The 17500-nt window shown below is 37.1% G+C and overlaps 1 protein-coding gene across 1 annotated transcript; it reads left to right on the plus strand.

Annotated features, from left to right (window-relative positions):
• Positions 1–15348: 15348 nt before the first annotated feature.
• On the plus strand, positions 15349–16514 carry GLIPR1_4 (Glioma pathoproteinsis- protein 1; the record flags this gene model as incomplete). The annotated part of the gene is made up of 5 exons (XM_012941528.3): positions 15349–15378; positions 15494–15630; positions 15676–15766; positions 15867–15967; positions 16307–16514. The coding sequence occupies 5 exons, from the start codon at positions 15349–15351 to the stop codon at positions 16512–16514; spliced, it is 567 nt and encodes a 188-aa protein (XP_012796982.3).
• Between the last annotated feature and the right edge of the window lie 986 nt (positions 16515–17500).

Here is a 17500-nt window from a genome sequence, read left to right on the forward strand (position 1 = left end):
CCATTTTGAATAAGCATCAACACAAACGAGGAAGTACGTACCCTGGAATGGGCCAGCAAAATCAACATGTATACGCGACCAAGGTTCTTCTGGAGATGGCCAGGAATGTAGTTTAGCTTTTCGTGGACACTTAGAAACCTCAGCACATTTTCTGCACGCACGCACGAAATCTTCGATGTGTTCATCGATATTAGGCCAATATACATAACTCCGAGCAATAGCTTTCATTCTTCCAGTACCTGGATGGGCTGTATGCAGTTGTTTCAGGACGAGTGAGCGTAAGTTATACGGAACCACTACGCAATCAGCAACCATAATACAGTCATTTACGATGGATAAAGATTGGCGTCGTTGATAATACTGTTTCAGTTCATGAGATGTTATACGTGGGGGCCAACCACGCTGGATAAATGTAGATAATCGTCTTAAGATAGGATCGCGGCGAGTGTGTTCAGCGATTTGAGCAGCTGTCACTGGAAGAATTTGTGTTGAATTAAACAACATTCTGCTTACATCATCTTCCACTGATATAGAAGCGATAACAGTATCTTCGTTTTCAAGCTTATGATTGCTTATTAAGCGCGATAATTGAGAAGAAGCAGAAGACTTTGATGTAGACATAACATTAGAAAGAAGTACATGAGATTCCGAAGTTTCACCAGCGCATACTTTGTCTGAAGTATTCGATTTGGAAATTTTATGAGAAGGCAATGAATCGGCGGTATTTGATTTGACATGGTGAGAACACATAACATTTGAATTGTTTGATTCAGAAAGATCATAAGAACATGTTTCATCAGAAGCATTTAATTCGTTAATATCCAGAGAGGATGATTCGTCGGAGGCATTTGACTTATAAATATCATTTGGGATTTGGATAGACTCATAGGAAACATTTTGAGAACATACCTCATCTAATAATTTATTCAAAGTATCAACATGTGCAATCCAATCCAATCCCAATAGATCTAAATCGTGTCGATTTGTTAGATAACAAACATCTGTAAACTTACTTCCCATAAGTTGAACATTGTATAGAACCTCTCCTGTCAAATTTACTATGTCTCCTGACGCATTTCGGGCGACATGTTCTGTCGGTCAGATGGATGGGCATCCTAAATTGTGCCATGTGTTCTTTGAAATCAACGTGACATTGGAGGCAGTGTCCAGTTGAAGGCGTACAGGTGTTTCATTTACTAATAAATTTACATATTTCCGCCTATTTTTGAATCCCACTTTAAAGGTTGCAAACGTGCTTTTAATTCAACTGTGTGGTCGTTGCTTCAAATTTTCACTACGATGTTTTGACTTGCGTTTATTTGACAAACAATGACCTTCTTTGTGGCCAATGCGATGACATTGGCGGCACTTATGATTCTTAAACAGACAAAATTTCGCAAACTGCCATGCTCCGCAGAACCAGCATGGTGATGGGGGTTCGGCAGAAGGTTGTTTCGTGCTTTTAGTGTTTTGTTTCAACGATTTTGAGGTTCGGAGCGCATTAATTGAACCAAAATCGGAAGGTTTAACCTTCTGTTGCACCATTGCAGTGTCATGCCTGAGATTTAGTAACCGCTGACATTCATTTAGGACCATTTGTAATGTCATATTCGGTTCTTGTTCAATGCGCGCCAACATCCTGGTACAGACATATGCATCTTCTGCATTCTTTAGACCACATATAAAAATCAAGCATTTAAATTGGTCCGCTGTGATTTCGTTTATTTTGAAGCGTTCGCACTGTCGATTTACCTTCCCGGCATACGTGAGATAATCGTCCTCTGGAGATTTTGTTATTTGGAAACATTTATAGCGAGTATTAAATAATGAGGACTGTTCGTCGAAAATATTAGATAGAGTCTGGACTGTGTCTTTGAATGATACATCTCGTGGATTTTGTGGTAAGATAAAATTCACATATTTATTGTATTCCTGTGTTCCCAGTCTTCTTAAGAGTAAGCGGACTTTAGCTGCGTCATCAAGATGTGAGCATCCAACGCGGAAAATGTCTTCATAACGGTGAAACCACGAACTGAAAATGACATTAGCTTCAGGATCATACTGGAATTCAGAAATAGAATTTATGATGCTTTCATGCTTATCTGATTTACAAGTTGAGGACGATTGTAATGAGAATATTTGTGCCAATGCATCCAAAAGCTTCATTTGATTTGCATCATTTTGTGCTTGCTGCATTTGTAGAATAGATTTAAGGTCATCCAATGAAACAGGCATTTTGTACTGGATTAATCAATAGAAAAGAAAAACATTCTCCGTCGCCAGTTTTTATGAACTTGGATGGCTTTTACCCCGTGACACTTGTTATGCCTTGACCTTGACCTTGACACGCTAGGCTGACAGGCTTAACCTTGAGTTTAATACGCGTGAGTTCGATTGAGGTAGAGAGAACTATTCTAAATCCTGATTGGTTGGCAAGCACGCGAGTGAAAGAAGACAAGACAGCTGGAACACTAAACTCTGGATTCTCTGAATTCGGATTACTACAAAAATGTACATGAATAAATAAGTGCATATCTTGACCACGACGTACGATAATTTGGAAAAATACAGTTATGCCTGAAACAGGAAACTAGGGTAGAAAATATAGTGCAAAATATAATGTTTAAATTACAATATTTTTGGAACAAAAAAGGGTATGCTAGTGAATGATACATAGAACGAAAGCTCGTGTTATGTAGAATAAGATAGGGACAAAATAAATATAAGTGTTTTACAGGTTTTGAATGAAATGCAAAAACGTCCCAAGAAAATAGCTTTCGTAATTGTCTGGGCTTCTTAATTCCACGTTCATAACACGAACATTGCCGACAATATCTTTATCCATTATTAACATAAACATCTGTGATGAAAGATATCCACTAATCATTTTCAGATCGTTCACGAAAATACTGCACATGTAAGATGTGCATATCATCACTGTGAACATTTTCGATTTCATGCCCAAGAATTCACCGCATGCAATTACACATCGAGGTGAGTGCTGTTCCCCTCAAATCATTTTGCGTTAATTGCTGATGTTTAATGTAATTATTTGGACGAGAAATGATCCAACCCATAAATATTTTAACTGTTACTTCAGTTCAACTGAAAGGAGGCCACAGAAGTCGTGGATCACGGTTCGACATTCAAGCAGTCTTATTTATATACTGTTTCAGTTTAACCGGTTGATACTATCAACTCATCTCTATTTAATATGTGTCAGCTTTCTTCCTTAAACATAAACGGTTTATATTTCAAGCACTTTGTTATTCCGTGTTTTTCGCAAATCGAAATTCCTTCGTGGTCGTTTTAAATGCGTGAATGATTGTCCAACTCATTATGTTGTGTATGCAGTATATGGATATTTGTTTTATTTTCACAGTCTTTACAACCAATAAACTGACTACACTGACACGTGATTGAAGTTGCGGACTGTGTAAAATATCATTCATCCTATACTTGTAGTTTATTAGACGTTATTTGTGCATATGGGAACTCCGTATCTTATTCAAGACCAAAAGAACTATAATAGCTACGCTGAAGCTAAATTTTCCCCTCTAGACTGCGAACGGTGCGTATCACCTTAATTCAAGTTCCGCTAGGTTGCACCGACTCCACTCACTCGTTAACTGAATTAAATGTTTCATTCCTCATTTTGTCCGGTCACTACATATACATACAAGAATAACTTCGGACTCAAGCTCACTGAAGAATATCGAGCTTTCGCCTTGAGAGAGAAAACGCATTTGACGCATCAAATTGAAAGGCAGAGAAAACACAACTGACCCTTTCATTTCAGTATGTGGAGAGAAAAGCTTTTGAAGATATCCCTTGTCATTATAATAGCAATATTTTGCATGAGGCGTGCTAGTTTACAGGTAAGATCAAGTTGTTACAATTACTGTAGGCTTTGTTCTATTAAGTTACTCCACTATGTTGATGTATTATAAGACAATGCCTATGGAAACGGAGAATACATTTTCATACATAGGAATATCAATGTCACTTAGACTCTGATGTTCAATATGAGAGTCGGCGCACTTTGGTGAGGTCTAGTCGTGACAAGCAATCGGTGGTCAGGAATGAATGCATTTAAAGTCCACAGCTGTTTATAGTAAGTTATGCGGTAAATGCATAAATAGTGAGTGAAAGACGTCAAACTTCACGTGTTATATTTTACCCTTGATAGCCTTCCCAGATACATACGGGAGGTATCAGTGACGGCAAAGAAAGAAGTCATATGTTCCATATACGTTTTAGGTGTTATATAACGAGGGTGCTGGAAAAGAGAGAGAGAAATGAGAGGGCGAGAAGCAGGACAAACTGCGTCCATGATCAGTGTCGTTTAGTCACTTGTAATGGGTAAATTAATTATGTATGAAAACTTGGATTTGTTCTCTCTTATTCGGTCAATTTCCAAGCAAGTATATTTCATGAGGCTGAAGAAAACAATAAACAAAGGATTGTAGGAATGGGGTTGAATAGAAAACAGCTAAACATTCGGGATTATGGGTATTTTTAAAATTTAGTAGGGAAAACACTGTGTTCGGATACTAACTGGCTGTTTTTGGTCAAAACCACTATAACTCGTTTTTATTACTAAACTTCTGTAGAGCCATGAGTGTACTACAATTAGCGCAATCGCTCGATCTACCAACAACAAATCTCATATGTTAGATCAGTGGTAAGTGGGTTGATACAAATTAGGTCACTTGACAAATACGTTGTGGTTTTGTTGCAGACAGACGAATTGCTAAACGTTATTCAAACAGATATCCGTAACAAGGACACCTAAAATCATTGAGGTGATCATAAAGACGCTTTTACAGACCACAAACAAAAGAATTGTGGTACACATCCAGAGATTCTGTCAATGTGATCTGGAAGGGACAGTCTGGTCAATTTATCTGGAGAGGAATATATCATCCTACCACACAAAACGAAATCCATTTTTTCATCCTTCGACATGTGGACACACATGTTATAGCTCAAAGCCGCCAGTCAAAAGCAGAGAATTATCGATCGGACCAAGGACGCGTAAAACACGTGCGAGCAGCCTAGAGTCCTGATTGGTCTTGCTTTCCGCCTAACCCAGCCAGTTAAGTTCAGAACACCAATCTCAGCCTATGCGATATGAATCATTATATATCAAACATACTGAGTTTATATTACCAATCAAACAGACCACAACGTAGCATAAAGTAGAAAATAAAATTCGTACAAAATTTGGCCAAATTTGGCTGTGAATGTAGGGGTCAGTGACTAATAGACAGAGCATAATTCAAGAATGGTAAAACGTATAATAATGGTTCATAGGTCAAAATAAAGTTTATAATAAGAGGGATATGAATATGAATAGTTTAGTTACTTAACAATTATACGATAAAAATATACGTTTAGTATTGGTCCACAGTTTGATCCCAAAGGCGAATACGAAGTGTTGATTGTGTTTATTATGGGACCACACACATAGATATCCAAAAATGCCGGTGCGTAAGACAATCATGAAAGAGTTGTGCCAAAAAGCAAGCAGGCAATCGAGCGAGCGATCGAGTGAGTCAGCGAATATGAGTACGAGTAAGCGAGAGAGGACAATTAACATGAATAACATGGACATTTATTTACATAGTGAAATAAATGAGTCATCGAATCAATAAAGCGGTTAGTAGTAAGGCTAGCAGCGTGAATAAATGCGTAGACAGTAAGCAATGCTCAAGCATACATGTTCATGCATTCGCAACAATAATAAAGATACAATGATAAAGATAAGTTGTTGTTGTACGGATGATTCAGTTCGTTAATAAGTTAACAAAATGACTTAACCGAAATAAATGTGAACAAACTCAATTGGACGTGAGTTGCTATAGGATCAAACAGGTGGTCCAATATTATTAATTTAGTTAGACGCGGAAAAAGAAAAGTGATTAAATTTATTTTTTGTTTGCAACAATTCACTTTTGTATAAGAATGCAATGACTATCATGTGGATGCTGATCAATCAATGAACAAGTTCGTAAACACATAAATTGAACCAATGTTGGCAGCTCATACGAATCATCAACTGAATATGGATACATTACAGTTCAACCTAATTTTTAGTGTAAATGGGTGTTTGTGGAAATCTAGACAAAATGTAGCATATTGGAAACTTAGAATCGTTAGCTTTACACAATCCGTGCAGAAGGAACATTCAATATAGTGAGATCCCGAAACAACCACAAGTGAATGGCATGCTCAGTTCGGTGAGTATCCAGCTGGAAATTTCCATTAGTATGTAGTGACTGTTAATCACAATATAATTTTCGTGTACGCTTCAATTGTTTATGCGAAGAATGCAGTTTTTCAAACTGGCTGAAATGACTCAGACGAGGGCTTTTAGTTGTATGCCAAGACAAAGTAACAGGACTCTAAGGAGCATTTAAAATGGACATATGTCGGTCAGAATAATGTTCGCATTTCTAAAATCAGAGGTTGTATTCATTGCAATTAATGCATCTTCTTGGTAACAAATAAAAATACCAGAATCCTTCCACAAATATTAAGCAAGTAATAAGATGATATTGTGGGCATTTATGATTCTTAAACGGATAAAATTTCGCAAAATCATTTCGAGCGACATGTTCCGGCGGTGGAATGCGTGAGCATCCTAACTGATGCCATGTGTTCTTGGAAATCAATGTGACATTGGAGGCAGTGTCCAGTTGAAGGCGTACAGGTGTTTCATTTACTAATAAATTTACATATTTCCGCCTATTTTTGAATCCCACTTTAAAGGTTGCAAACGTGCTTTTAATTCAACTGTGTGGTCGTTGCTTCAAATTTTCACTACGATGTTTTGACTTGCGTTTATTTGACAAACAATGACCTTCTTTGTGGCCAATGCGATGACATTGGCGGCACTTATGATTCTTAAACAGACAAAATTTCGCAAACTGCCATGCTCCGCAGAACCAGCATGGTGATGGGGGTTCGGCAGAAGGTTGTTTCGTGCTTGTAGTGTTTTGTTTCAACGATTTTGAGGTTCGGAGCGCATTAATTGAACCAAAATCGGAAGGTTTAACCTTCTGTTGCACCATTGCAGTGTCATGCCTGAGATTTAGTAACCGCTGACATTCATTTAGGACCATTTGTAATGTCATATTCGGTTCTTGTTCAATGCGCACCAACATCCTGGTACAGACATATGCATCTTCTGCATTCTTTAGACCACATATAAAAATCAAGCATTTAAATTGGTCCGCTGTGATTTCGTTTATTTTGAAGCGTTCGAACTGTCGATTTACCTTCCCGGCATACGTGAGATAATCGTCCTCTGGAGATTTTGTTATTTGGAAACATTTATAGCGAGTATTAAATAATGAGGACTGTTCGTCGAAAATATTAGATAGAGTCTGGACTGTGTCTTTGAATGATACATCTCGTGGATTTTGTGGTAAGATAAAATTCACATATTTATTGTATTCCTGTGTTCCCAGTCTTCTTAAGAGTAAGCGGACTTTAGCTGCGTCATCAAGATGTGAGCATCCAACGCGGAAAATGTCTTCATAACGGTGAAACCACGAACTGAAAATGACATTAGCTTCAGGATCATACTGGAATTCAGAAATAGAATTTATGATGCTTTCATGCTTATCTGATTTACAAGTTGAGGACGAATGTAATGAGAGCATTCGCGCCAGTGCATCCAAATTCTTCGTTTGATTTGCATCATTTTGTGCTTGCTGCATTTGTAGAATAGCTTTAAGGTTATCCAATGATACAGACATTTTGTTCTGGATCAATCAATATAAAAAAGAAGAAATATATGTCGCCAGTTGCTATGACCTTGAATCGCTTTTACGCCGTCGATACTTTGTTATGACTTGACCTAGGTCTGTCTGGGCTACATTATGTCCCTGGCGCAATAGGCTAGTACGCGTGAGTTCGAGATGGGGTAGAGAGAGAACTATTCTAGAACCTGATTGGCTGGCAAGCACGCGAGTGAGAGAAGACAAGACAGTTGGAACACTCTGAAATCTCTGAATTCTGAATTCGTATTATTGCAAAAAGGTACATGAATAAATAAGTGAATATCCTGACCGCAACGTACAATAATTTGGGAAAATACAATTATGTCCAAAAATGGGAATTCGAGTAGAAAATAAGGTGCAAAATATTATGTTTAAATTACAATGGTTTCGGAACAAAAAGGGGTATAGCAATGAATGATACATCGAACGAAAGCTCATGTTCTGTAGAATAAAATAAGGACAAAAATAGATATTAGTGTTTTGCAAGGTTTGAATAAATTGAAATAACGTCCCGATAAACAGCTTTCGTGGTTTGTCTGGGCTTCTCATTTCCCTGTTCACAACAATATCTATTCCTTTTCAATTAACCACGTCAGCTAAACTTCATCATGACCTTTAGATATACTTAACATGAGGATCACAAAATTTCACTTTCGAAAAAAAGGCATTACACGTAAATATAACCATTCAATCTAGGTTTTTTTATTTTGTGGCACCCAAAATATTCACATATTCCTATAAAATGAATTTCACAAAATATGTCACAATGCACAATTACAGGTCGTATACGACTACAGGTTGTTGAAACAAAGTTGGATTGGTTCAAAACACGTTACTCCTAATAATTGTAAAGTGAATTCACGCTAGACTACAAACACAGGTGCAACAAACTCGTGTATGATCCTTATTGTAAACGTAAAATTAGAAAGTATTTGAACAACTGATGTTAGAATGTTCGCTGCAATTATGTTCTCAGTAGACTGATTATCAGAAATATCCATGTCCTTACAAAATCGAAGCCCATTACTATACTTGATCCAGCTGTATTGCTGTATTATAATGCACTTTCATTTACATATGTTCACTTTACAACAATCGAATGTTCTACAATATTAATTGTTAAGGTGGAGTCTGGTGACACTTTGAAATCTTTAGTATTCAAACACAACACATTGCCCCCCAACATCCTTGTGTGACACGTTAAAGTTCAATGTGACCACAAGCTTTACAGTTCGATATAAAGACGAATAGTGGAAGTTATTGTAAGGCAATATCTTTCTGTTTAATAGACTGATGTTTACTAGGTGGCAATGGAAATGCGAACAAGACGTTTTCTTGTATACAAACGAATGGTGACAGCAGCTAGTTAAAGTGTTTTCATATAAATTCCGTACAAGCGTTATCAAACAAAAACGTCAAACGGTTGGTATAAGAAATGATTGTAATAGGACAATATTCAAGTCCATATTGCTTCACCAATTATCTTTGTATCAAATTTTAGGATTCATTTAATTCAATTAATTTTCGTAGAGTTGTATTGTGGCGTCGAGTCGTTTTTGACTATGACCACGAATGCAAGAAGATTGCGTATCAAGACAGGCTAAACCTTCGGGTAAACCAGAAATCAGAAGGCGGTAAAAGATTGTAGCAATATATATTTGTTGGCGATCTCGTGGTATAAAAATAATACCAAGATCGTGCAACGTCACAATCAACGGAAGGAAGAATATCTTTAAAACTGTTAAACAAACAAGTACAGTAAGACAATCACTGGTACAATTGGTTGTATTAAAAAATGTTTCCATCAAAACAGTCGCGTTCTCTTGATAAAAAAAGTCACTACAAGAGCCCCCCGCTAGAACGGGTTTACAATTCCGATACGAAGCGGTTTCGTTCGTGAGACTGATCAGAAACGTTCGACTGTAGGACGAGAGGGATGGCAGATCAAGAAGCGATCGTTGTTCCTTGAGTTGTCACCGAAGGCCTTTTACGTGCTGTGCTTGTTGCTCGTATTGGCGTACCACACAAGTGTGGTTCGTATCGAGGACTTGAGGATTGCGTTCGTAGGGGTGAGAACCAAAAACCTCTGAAGACGTAGGACGGTGTGTGACTGTTACCATTTCACTGTCTGCTTGGGAAGATTGCTAGAATTCCTGCAGATAGATATGTGATCCCATCTCGTTGGGAATATATTTGTTGATTTTCAGGTATTGGACTCTTTTGTATTAACTGTTCTTTTTGTTGTTTATTACGCTACTTTGTGCTTGAGAAACTTTTAACTGTAAAGTACAGGATGTACCGTTTGAGGTATTCTGTATTTTTGACATAATTTGTTCTGTTTCTTAAATTAGAATCATTTAACTTGATCACAGTGTTTGTGTTTTGATATAATTTAATACGAGTAACTCGAAAAGCGCTCTGTACGCTATACAAAAGAACGTAATCTTGTCTGATCGAATACATTTTAGTTCGTTAGTTTTAAATTCAAACCGGATATTGTCGATTTGGCGGTTACAGTGATTATAACTGAACGATTCGAACTTTACAGACATCCTAACTCTTCTATATTTTAGACACAAACAAATGTAGGTGAAGATAGTCAGAGCAGCAGTAACCTCGACAGCAGTAGGCATCAACATGCACAAGTGAGAAACCAAGATCATGAAATACAACACAGCAAGCACCAAACAAAACGCATTTGATGTAGAAGCTCTGGAACAGGTGGAAACTTTCATGTACTTGGACAGCGTCATCGATGGACATGAAGGATAATGATGCAGATATAAAGGCGAGTATTGTCAAAGAAAGGGCAACATTCGAAAATTTAAGGAATTTCCGCGACTCGAAAAAGCTGGCAGCCAACTTCGAACTTAGAATCTTCAACACGAACATCAGGACATTTCTACTGAACGGAGCTGAAACTTTCAGAACTACTACAACCAACATTAACAAAGTAGAGGTGTTTATACATGTACTTTTATGCACTTTCTGAATTCAGTTTTACGGTCTCACATGTAGCTTTACCGAGAGGTTTTGCTACCATTTGCATTTCTTTCATTAATTCGCATAATTGGTACAATTCCTATGATTGATTGTAAAATCGCTAAAGAAAAATGCATGACCTCGGATTATCCGTTTCGCGCCTTGAATTTCCAGCTGCATAATAATTATGTCCTGACTATCTTCACATAATGTCACACTCACTTTAATTTCACTATTTTATTATCAAGGAAATCAATTTGTTCTTCTAGTATACTTGTCGAATTTTTTCTGTTGAAACTGGTAAGTACAGTTTGTGGCGGTCGCGTATCGTTATTTTCGAGTGTCACCCACCCAGCCAAGGTATGTGTGTGACCGTAAAACTGAATTCGGAAAGTGCATAAAAGTATTTCGTGAGGACACTCAAGTGAGTTCTCATTTGTGAGATTATTGTGACCTCCGTGCACATTTCACAATTCAGGATGAGCACATGGATTTAGAAAAAGATGTGAACATGTGGCAAACAGTTCTTCCTATCCAACTGAATATACCATGAGTACAAGTTGATGGGCTGTCGTTGTGTGAAAATTTAGTGACCGGTGTATAGTTATTTACAGCGTTTAAGATAAAATGTATTTTCTCAGATCTCTGACGGTCAGAACTCCAGACAGATCTATTCTTTCAGTCGAAGCGGCGATCGCAGCCAACAGAACATTTCCGAGATAACGTGTTCATAAATTCACTATGAATCTGGTGTTCGAAGGTTAGTGATATCGATGACATTTTGTCAGTTATCACACCGAAAGAAATAAGATCAAAGATAAATGAAATTTTCAAACATAGAGCACAGTTTTGTTATCAATCACCAAAACAACAACAGATCAAAAAGTTCGAAAAAAATGTTGAGACATGCATGAAACAACAAAGTTCAAAGTTTTGGATGTACTTTCTAGTGAAACAGCGAATGCGTTGAAGAGTAAAATAATGGCAACGTTGTCGCATCAAAAATCACATTATTCTAATCTAACAAAAAATGAATTACATCCATTAAAACGACTGAGAAATGATAAGACAATAGCATTAGGTAAACAGATAATCGAGACACGACAGTTATTATGAACAAATCGGACTACGAGAAAAGGCCAGGGGACATCTACAAGAGGGCACGTACGAGCCAATTAAAGAAGAGCAAAGTAGGACAACGCTAAATAAACTTAAGGCTGAAACCAGCAAAATCTTACAGTCGATAAAGGTCAAAGTAGCACCGTCATTGTGGTTCATGTTATATCCAAAGAGTTGTAATCCTTGAAGACTCTATGAACTTCCAAAGATTCACAAGAATAATAATCCACTAAGACCAGTGATTGATTCCGCAATTTCACCGGCACACAATCTAGCGAAATGCTTAGCTAGGATACTTAAACCGTACGATAAATTAATTATTCATCGAATTAAAAACTCTATAGAATTCATGAACAATATCAATATTATCCATAAAGAGGGGGATGAAATGATGGCAAGTTATGATGTGCCTTCCTCACTTACTAATGTGCCTATCAATAGAACATCAAATATTATTTATGAATATTCCGATTCTGAATCAAGCTTCAATTAAGGATGCCCGTTAGATCCATCCAAAGTTAATTTGACAAACAAAAGTATTAATCTCATTACAGATAAGAAAGACCAACAAGTCAAACTGAATGCAATTTTGTCAAATCTCAGAGTTAACATTTACTGCAAAGAGTTTCTAAAGATCATTAGAAGTGAAAGAAAAATTAAACTAGAATGTGTACCGAAAGACTGGGAATCCACTGTCGTCATCCCATACCGTAGTAAAACATTGGAATAGACCGAGAGGATTCTAAACAAACATAAGATTGTAGTTTCAGGCTAGTGATACCATAAGATCGGCATTAGTCAAAGTTAAGGTTAGATTTCTAAAGGGAGAACAACACACTGTTGTCTATGATGTCAACTGTCATGATTATAATGTGGCGCATATCAGAGAAACTTCAAAACAATTGAATGCTAGGTAGAAGGAACACAAACAATGCGTGAAAAAGTTTCTGAAACCGTCAGTTGATCCGAAGAAACTTGTGAGGAGACTGATATCAGAAGAGCTGTATATATGGGCTAATAAGAACAGTTATAATCACTGTAACCGCCAAATCGACAATATCCGGTTTGAATTTAAAACTAACGAACTAAAATGTATTCGATCAGACAAGATTACGTTCTTTTGTATAGCGTACAGAGCGCTTTTCGAGTTACTCGTATTAAATTATATCAAAACACAAACACTGTGATCAAGTTAAATGATTCTAATTTAAGAAACAGAACAAATTATGTCAAAAATACAGAATACCTCAAACGGTACATCCTGTACTTTACAGTTAAAAGTTTCTCAAGCACAAAGTAGCGTAATAAACAACAAAAAGAACAGTTAATACAAAAGAGTCCAATACCTGAAAATCAACAAATATATTCCCAACGAGATGGGATCACATATCTATCTGCAGGGATTCCAGTAATATTTTGTTATTCCAATGAGTGGAAAAACATAGCTTTCAAACTTTTTGACGTTCCGTGATTCAGTGTAAGTTTCCTCTTCATAGATTAGATTAGCAAGTGAAATAAACTCAAGTTTAAACAGCACGGAGAAACAAGGCACGAATGTTTGGTGCGATCAATGAAAATCAGGACTGAACAAGTCAGTTTTATGTTATTTTAGTGAACGTGAGTTCTTCTTTTCTACTGAGAGCAGTACGATTAATCAATATACGGAAAGCTTTAGCTCTTCACCTATTTAGTTGGAAAAGCCTATTTGTATTATGTTGATGTTTTTATTATGGAATTGATTGTTCTTCGTATTGGCACGAGGTGGTATTTCAATTTGATCTGCAGTCTTTCCAGTCCCATGGGCCAATAGATGGTTTCTTTGTTAACCTAAGATGTTCTTTTGCTCGACTCAATATTCCACGAGATGACTCTTCAATAAAGAAGGCATCTACAAAAAATTACGCTATTCTAATTTGAACTACTCAAACTTGTGTTTATTTACTTTGTTTATTATATGTTTGAAGAGGTGGACTGTGCCGAGTCACAAAAGTCAGAAAATCTAAAGACTTACTTATTCTACTTATTTTTAATATTACAAATATAGTATTCTTATTGAAAAAATCAACATGATGCTTTGATTTTTGAAATCATCAAGCTAAACCTTGGTAATGACAACTATAATATATTCTAGTGAGTTTCAATTATGTGAGTTGCTAAGTCTCAATATTTTAGTAACTACGTGATTCGAACAGCTCCAGACTAATTTATGACCATAACACATAGCCTAACTACAAAAAACGACAGTAAGAAGATTACAGAGCAAAATCAGTCGATTGGTGTATTTCGAGGCTTCTCAAGTGCTGTAAACGGGCCAAAGTAACAACTGGCAATGTTGTGCAAAACAATGTTTGACATGCCAGAAGTGACGAATTTGGTCTGGAAACGACACAAACAAGCAAAACGAACGCATATGAAAATACAAAACATTTAACGCAGTAGTTGACTTGATAATATAATCAGTCAGTTGTTAAAAGCTGTTCATGATTCTTGTTGATTGTGCTCCATAGTGAATACATTGAAGGATTTCACATTGATTTCAATTGACACTCATGGGAATTTCATGCATCATGTGTTCCAAGAATCAGAGATTCGTTCTTCATATTCTATGTCCTTGTTATAATGTTTATGTAGTAATCATTTCATAACTCACCACTACATATTGTTCTCCCTCCTAATACTCTCTTTGATATTGCTCAACTTTAACTCTCAAGTAGCATTCAAGGTCTCTGTTGACGACTCATCAACTAACATAAATTCGATTGTTCAGCTCTTTGAATGACACCGTGTTAACGTCAATAACCTTCTGTGAACTAAATTGAATTCACCCAACACCAAAAATAACTGGATGCGATCGAAAGCTTCATCCGAATCAGAACATGACGCCTGGAGTTTCTGGAGATCAGAACACGATATTTATCTGGAGCTTTATACCACTATTTACGATAATATTTCAATTTACTTATGAACAAAGAATTAATTATTCATGTTTATTATTATACTTGTAGATGCAAAAGGTTGTTAAGAAGATAAGTAATCGGAAATGGCTCAACGATATAACCGTCCTGTATACGTTCGTGTAACTGTGGGACGGTCAATCCCACCACATTATTGCTTGTCAAAAAATTACAGTACAAATACAAACAAGTAAATTCATTTTAGCGAGCTGGGTGAGAACTTTCTGAGGACAACCGAGATGTACTCTGGTTTTGTGTGAAAGAAATTGGGCGTGATTATACAAAATTCACATGTGAGGACAATATTCAAATGATCAAAAAGGTGTATATATATGACTGCGTCTTTGACTAAAACCAGATACCAGAGAATGGTGCCCACACTACTACTTGCCATTTGCTCCATGGAAGCTGTCTTCGGATTGAACGCAGAGGAGGAACAACTTATGCTGCAAGTACACAATGAACATCGAAGATACCGAAGCAAGTACAATGAAACGGACATAATGCCAGCGGAAGCAATACTACAGCCTCTTGTAAGTTTGAGATGATGTGAAAGCCTTGCGCTTCGGACTTGAATCTGAGCGCGATCCCTGACATTGTTCACGAATACACGATAATTATTTTTTATGATTTTTATACTTGTATGAGGAGTGGAACGATGAATTGGAGGCGGCGGCTCAACGCTGGTCTCAAAAATGTGATGCTTATGACGAGAAACCGATTGGAAGTGTTGGTAAATTTGACTCCGTGGGTCGAAACACCGCTGTACACTCCGAGTTGGCAGAGTAGGTTTCCCAAGTGTAAGATTGTTATGATTGTGCTTATTGTAGAGCTGTTACTTATTGGATGAAAGAATCGGACCACTATGATCACAAATCAGACCGCTGTGAGCCACCGCATCAATGTGACAGTTACAAGCAGGTATGTGAATACACAAATTATGTGACTGAACGAAATCTCGAACTTCTGCATCACTCACTGAACGAAGTTTCATCACTTCATTTCTCTCAAATACATCTAGATAGTTCAAGCAGAAACGGCTTACGTAGGATGTGGCTATACCAGATGTCCAGGCTATGAATATCCAGCAAACATGTTGATTGCCTGTTTCTACTCACCCGCGTAAGTATTCATAATTTCCATCCTTCAATGCACATAATGTTCCATCACATACTTAAGCATATTCACGATTTTATGATTTGTTTTACATCGAACTTTAGTGGTTTCAAAGCATTCCGATGATGTGTTTTTATCAGTGTGCTTCAGTGTGACTCACATCATGTTTATATTCAGTTGGTTCCCTAAATTTACTACGTATTTCAAATGTGGATATTCGACACTCTTCTCGCTTTCGCACAGAACTCTGTCTCGCATCCAGAAACATTATTGTGAGTAGAATGTGTGTGCATATGAACGACGGCTAGCCACGACATTTCTCAGTTTCGATTGTTTCTATTTTAGGGTGATAAAACGTCAACCGTACACTGACGAAAAGAACTGTGGATGCAAGAATGTAACTGAGGGTCAGAATGGAATAAATGAGAAGAAGAAAAAAGTGGAGCAGAAGAAGGAGTATGTGAAATGGAAAATGGAAAAGAAGGAAGAGAAGAAGGCGGAGGAGAAGGAGAAGAATAAAACTGAGAAAAAGAGGAAATTGGAAGAGAAGTGAAGCATCAGTTCAGTTGTTTCGTTATGTTTATTGACAATGTTATCAGTACTAATAATCTCAAATAAATAATGCTGCATCATGTTACACTCATTTCTCACTAATTGTTCACAAAGATATCCCTGTTAACAAGCATCTGTGTAAAAGAAATCGGTGGTGAATAAGATCACTCGTGAACAGTTAAGTACATCTGTCGCTGTCCCTGTAAACAAACAAGATTGTGAAGAATATGCGTTAATGGATATTAGTCGTCACTTTCACGTTCTTGCAACATAGCAGACATTGGAATCACGATGCGAACTGTGCTAAACACTAAGCCAAATACGAATGAGTCTTGATACTACTCTCTCCAAACCACAGTAGAGATCACAAATATTATCGACGAGATATGATCAGTTTCAACCTGTTAGCACTTTGCACCATGGTTCAGTAAAACTAGTTATCAGCGCTACCATGAGTGGTACGATGAATATCTGGAAGTGTAGGTGGTGGACCAATGTTCAATGTGCTTTCAGCAATGTGAATTCGGATGTAGAGGTATCAAAGTGGTTTGTTGTCAGTGTATACTTGGAGCTTGCTATTATTAGATAAATGCATTAATCCAGTGCAGCTCTCTTTCCAAAGCATAGTTGCCTACTATCATCCAGTGATTACAAGTACTCTTCACACACAAGCATATACAGTGACATTTAACTAGCCGCAATGGTGATTCCCAGGTAAACGTAACCTCTACTTTCATCTACAATATTATGATGCATGTTATTATGCTGTCAGATATAAGTTGTATAAAGCAGTGTTCGGAATTGGGTTTACTACCAACAGAGGACTGAAATGAAAAGAATGGGAGGTAAATCGTTGAGTAGTCGAAATGCAACCGGATTACAGGAATAGTGAACTGTGTGTGAATGCTTGCGCAAAGATGCTGTTCACGTGATTCATTAAGTGTATTATTTTCTTGCTTTACTAACGCACTGTGTGATTTGTAATAG

This window comes from Schistosoma haematobium, chromosome 6 (assembly GCF_000699445.3).
Source record: "Schistosoma haematobium chromosome 6, whole genome shotgun sequence".
Taxonomy (NCBI): Eukaryota; Metazoa; Platyhelminthes; class Trematoda; order Strigeidida; family Schistosomatidae; genus Schistosoma; species Schistosoma haematobium.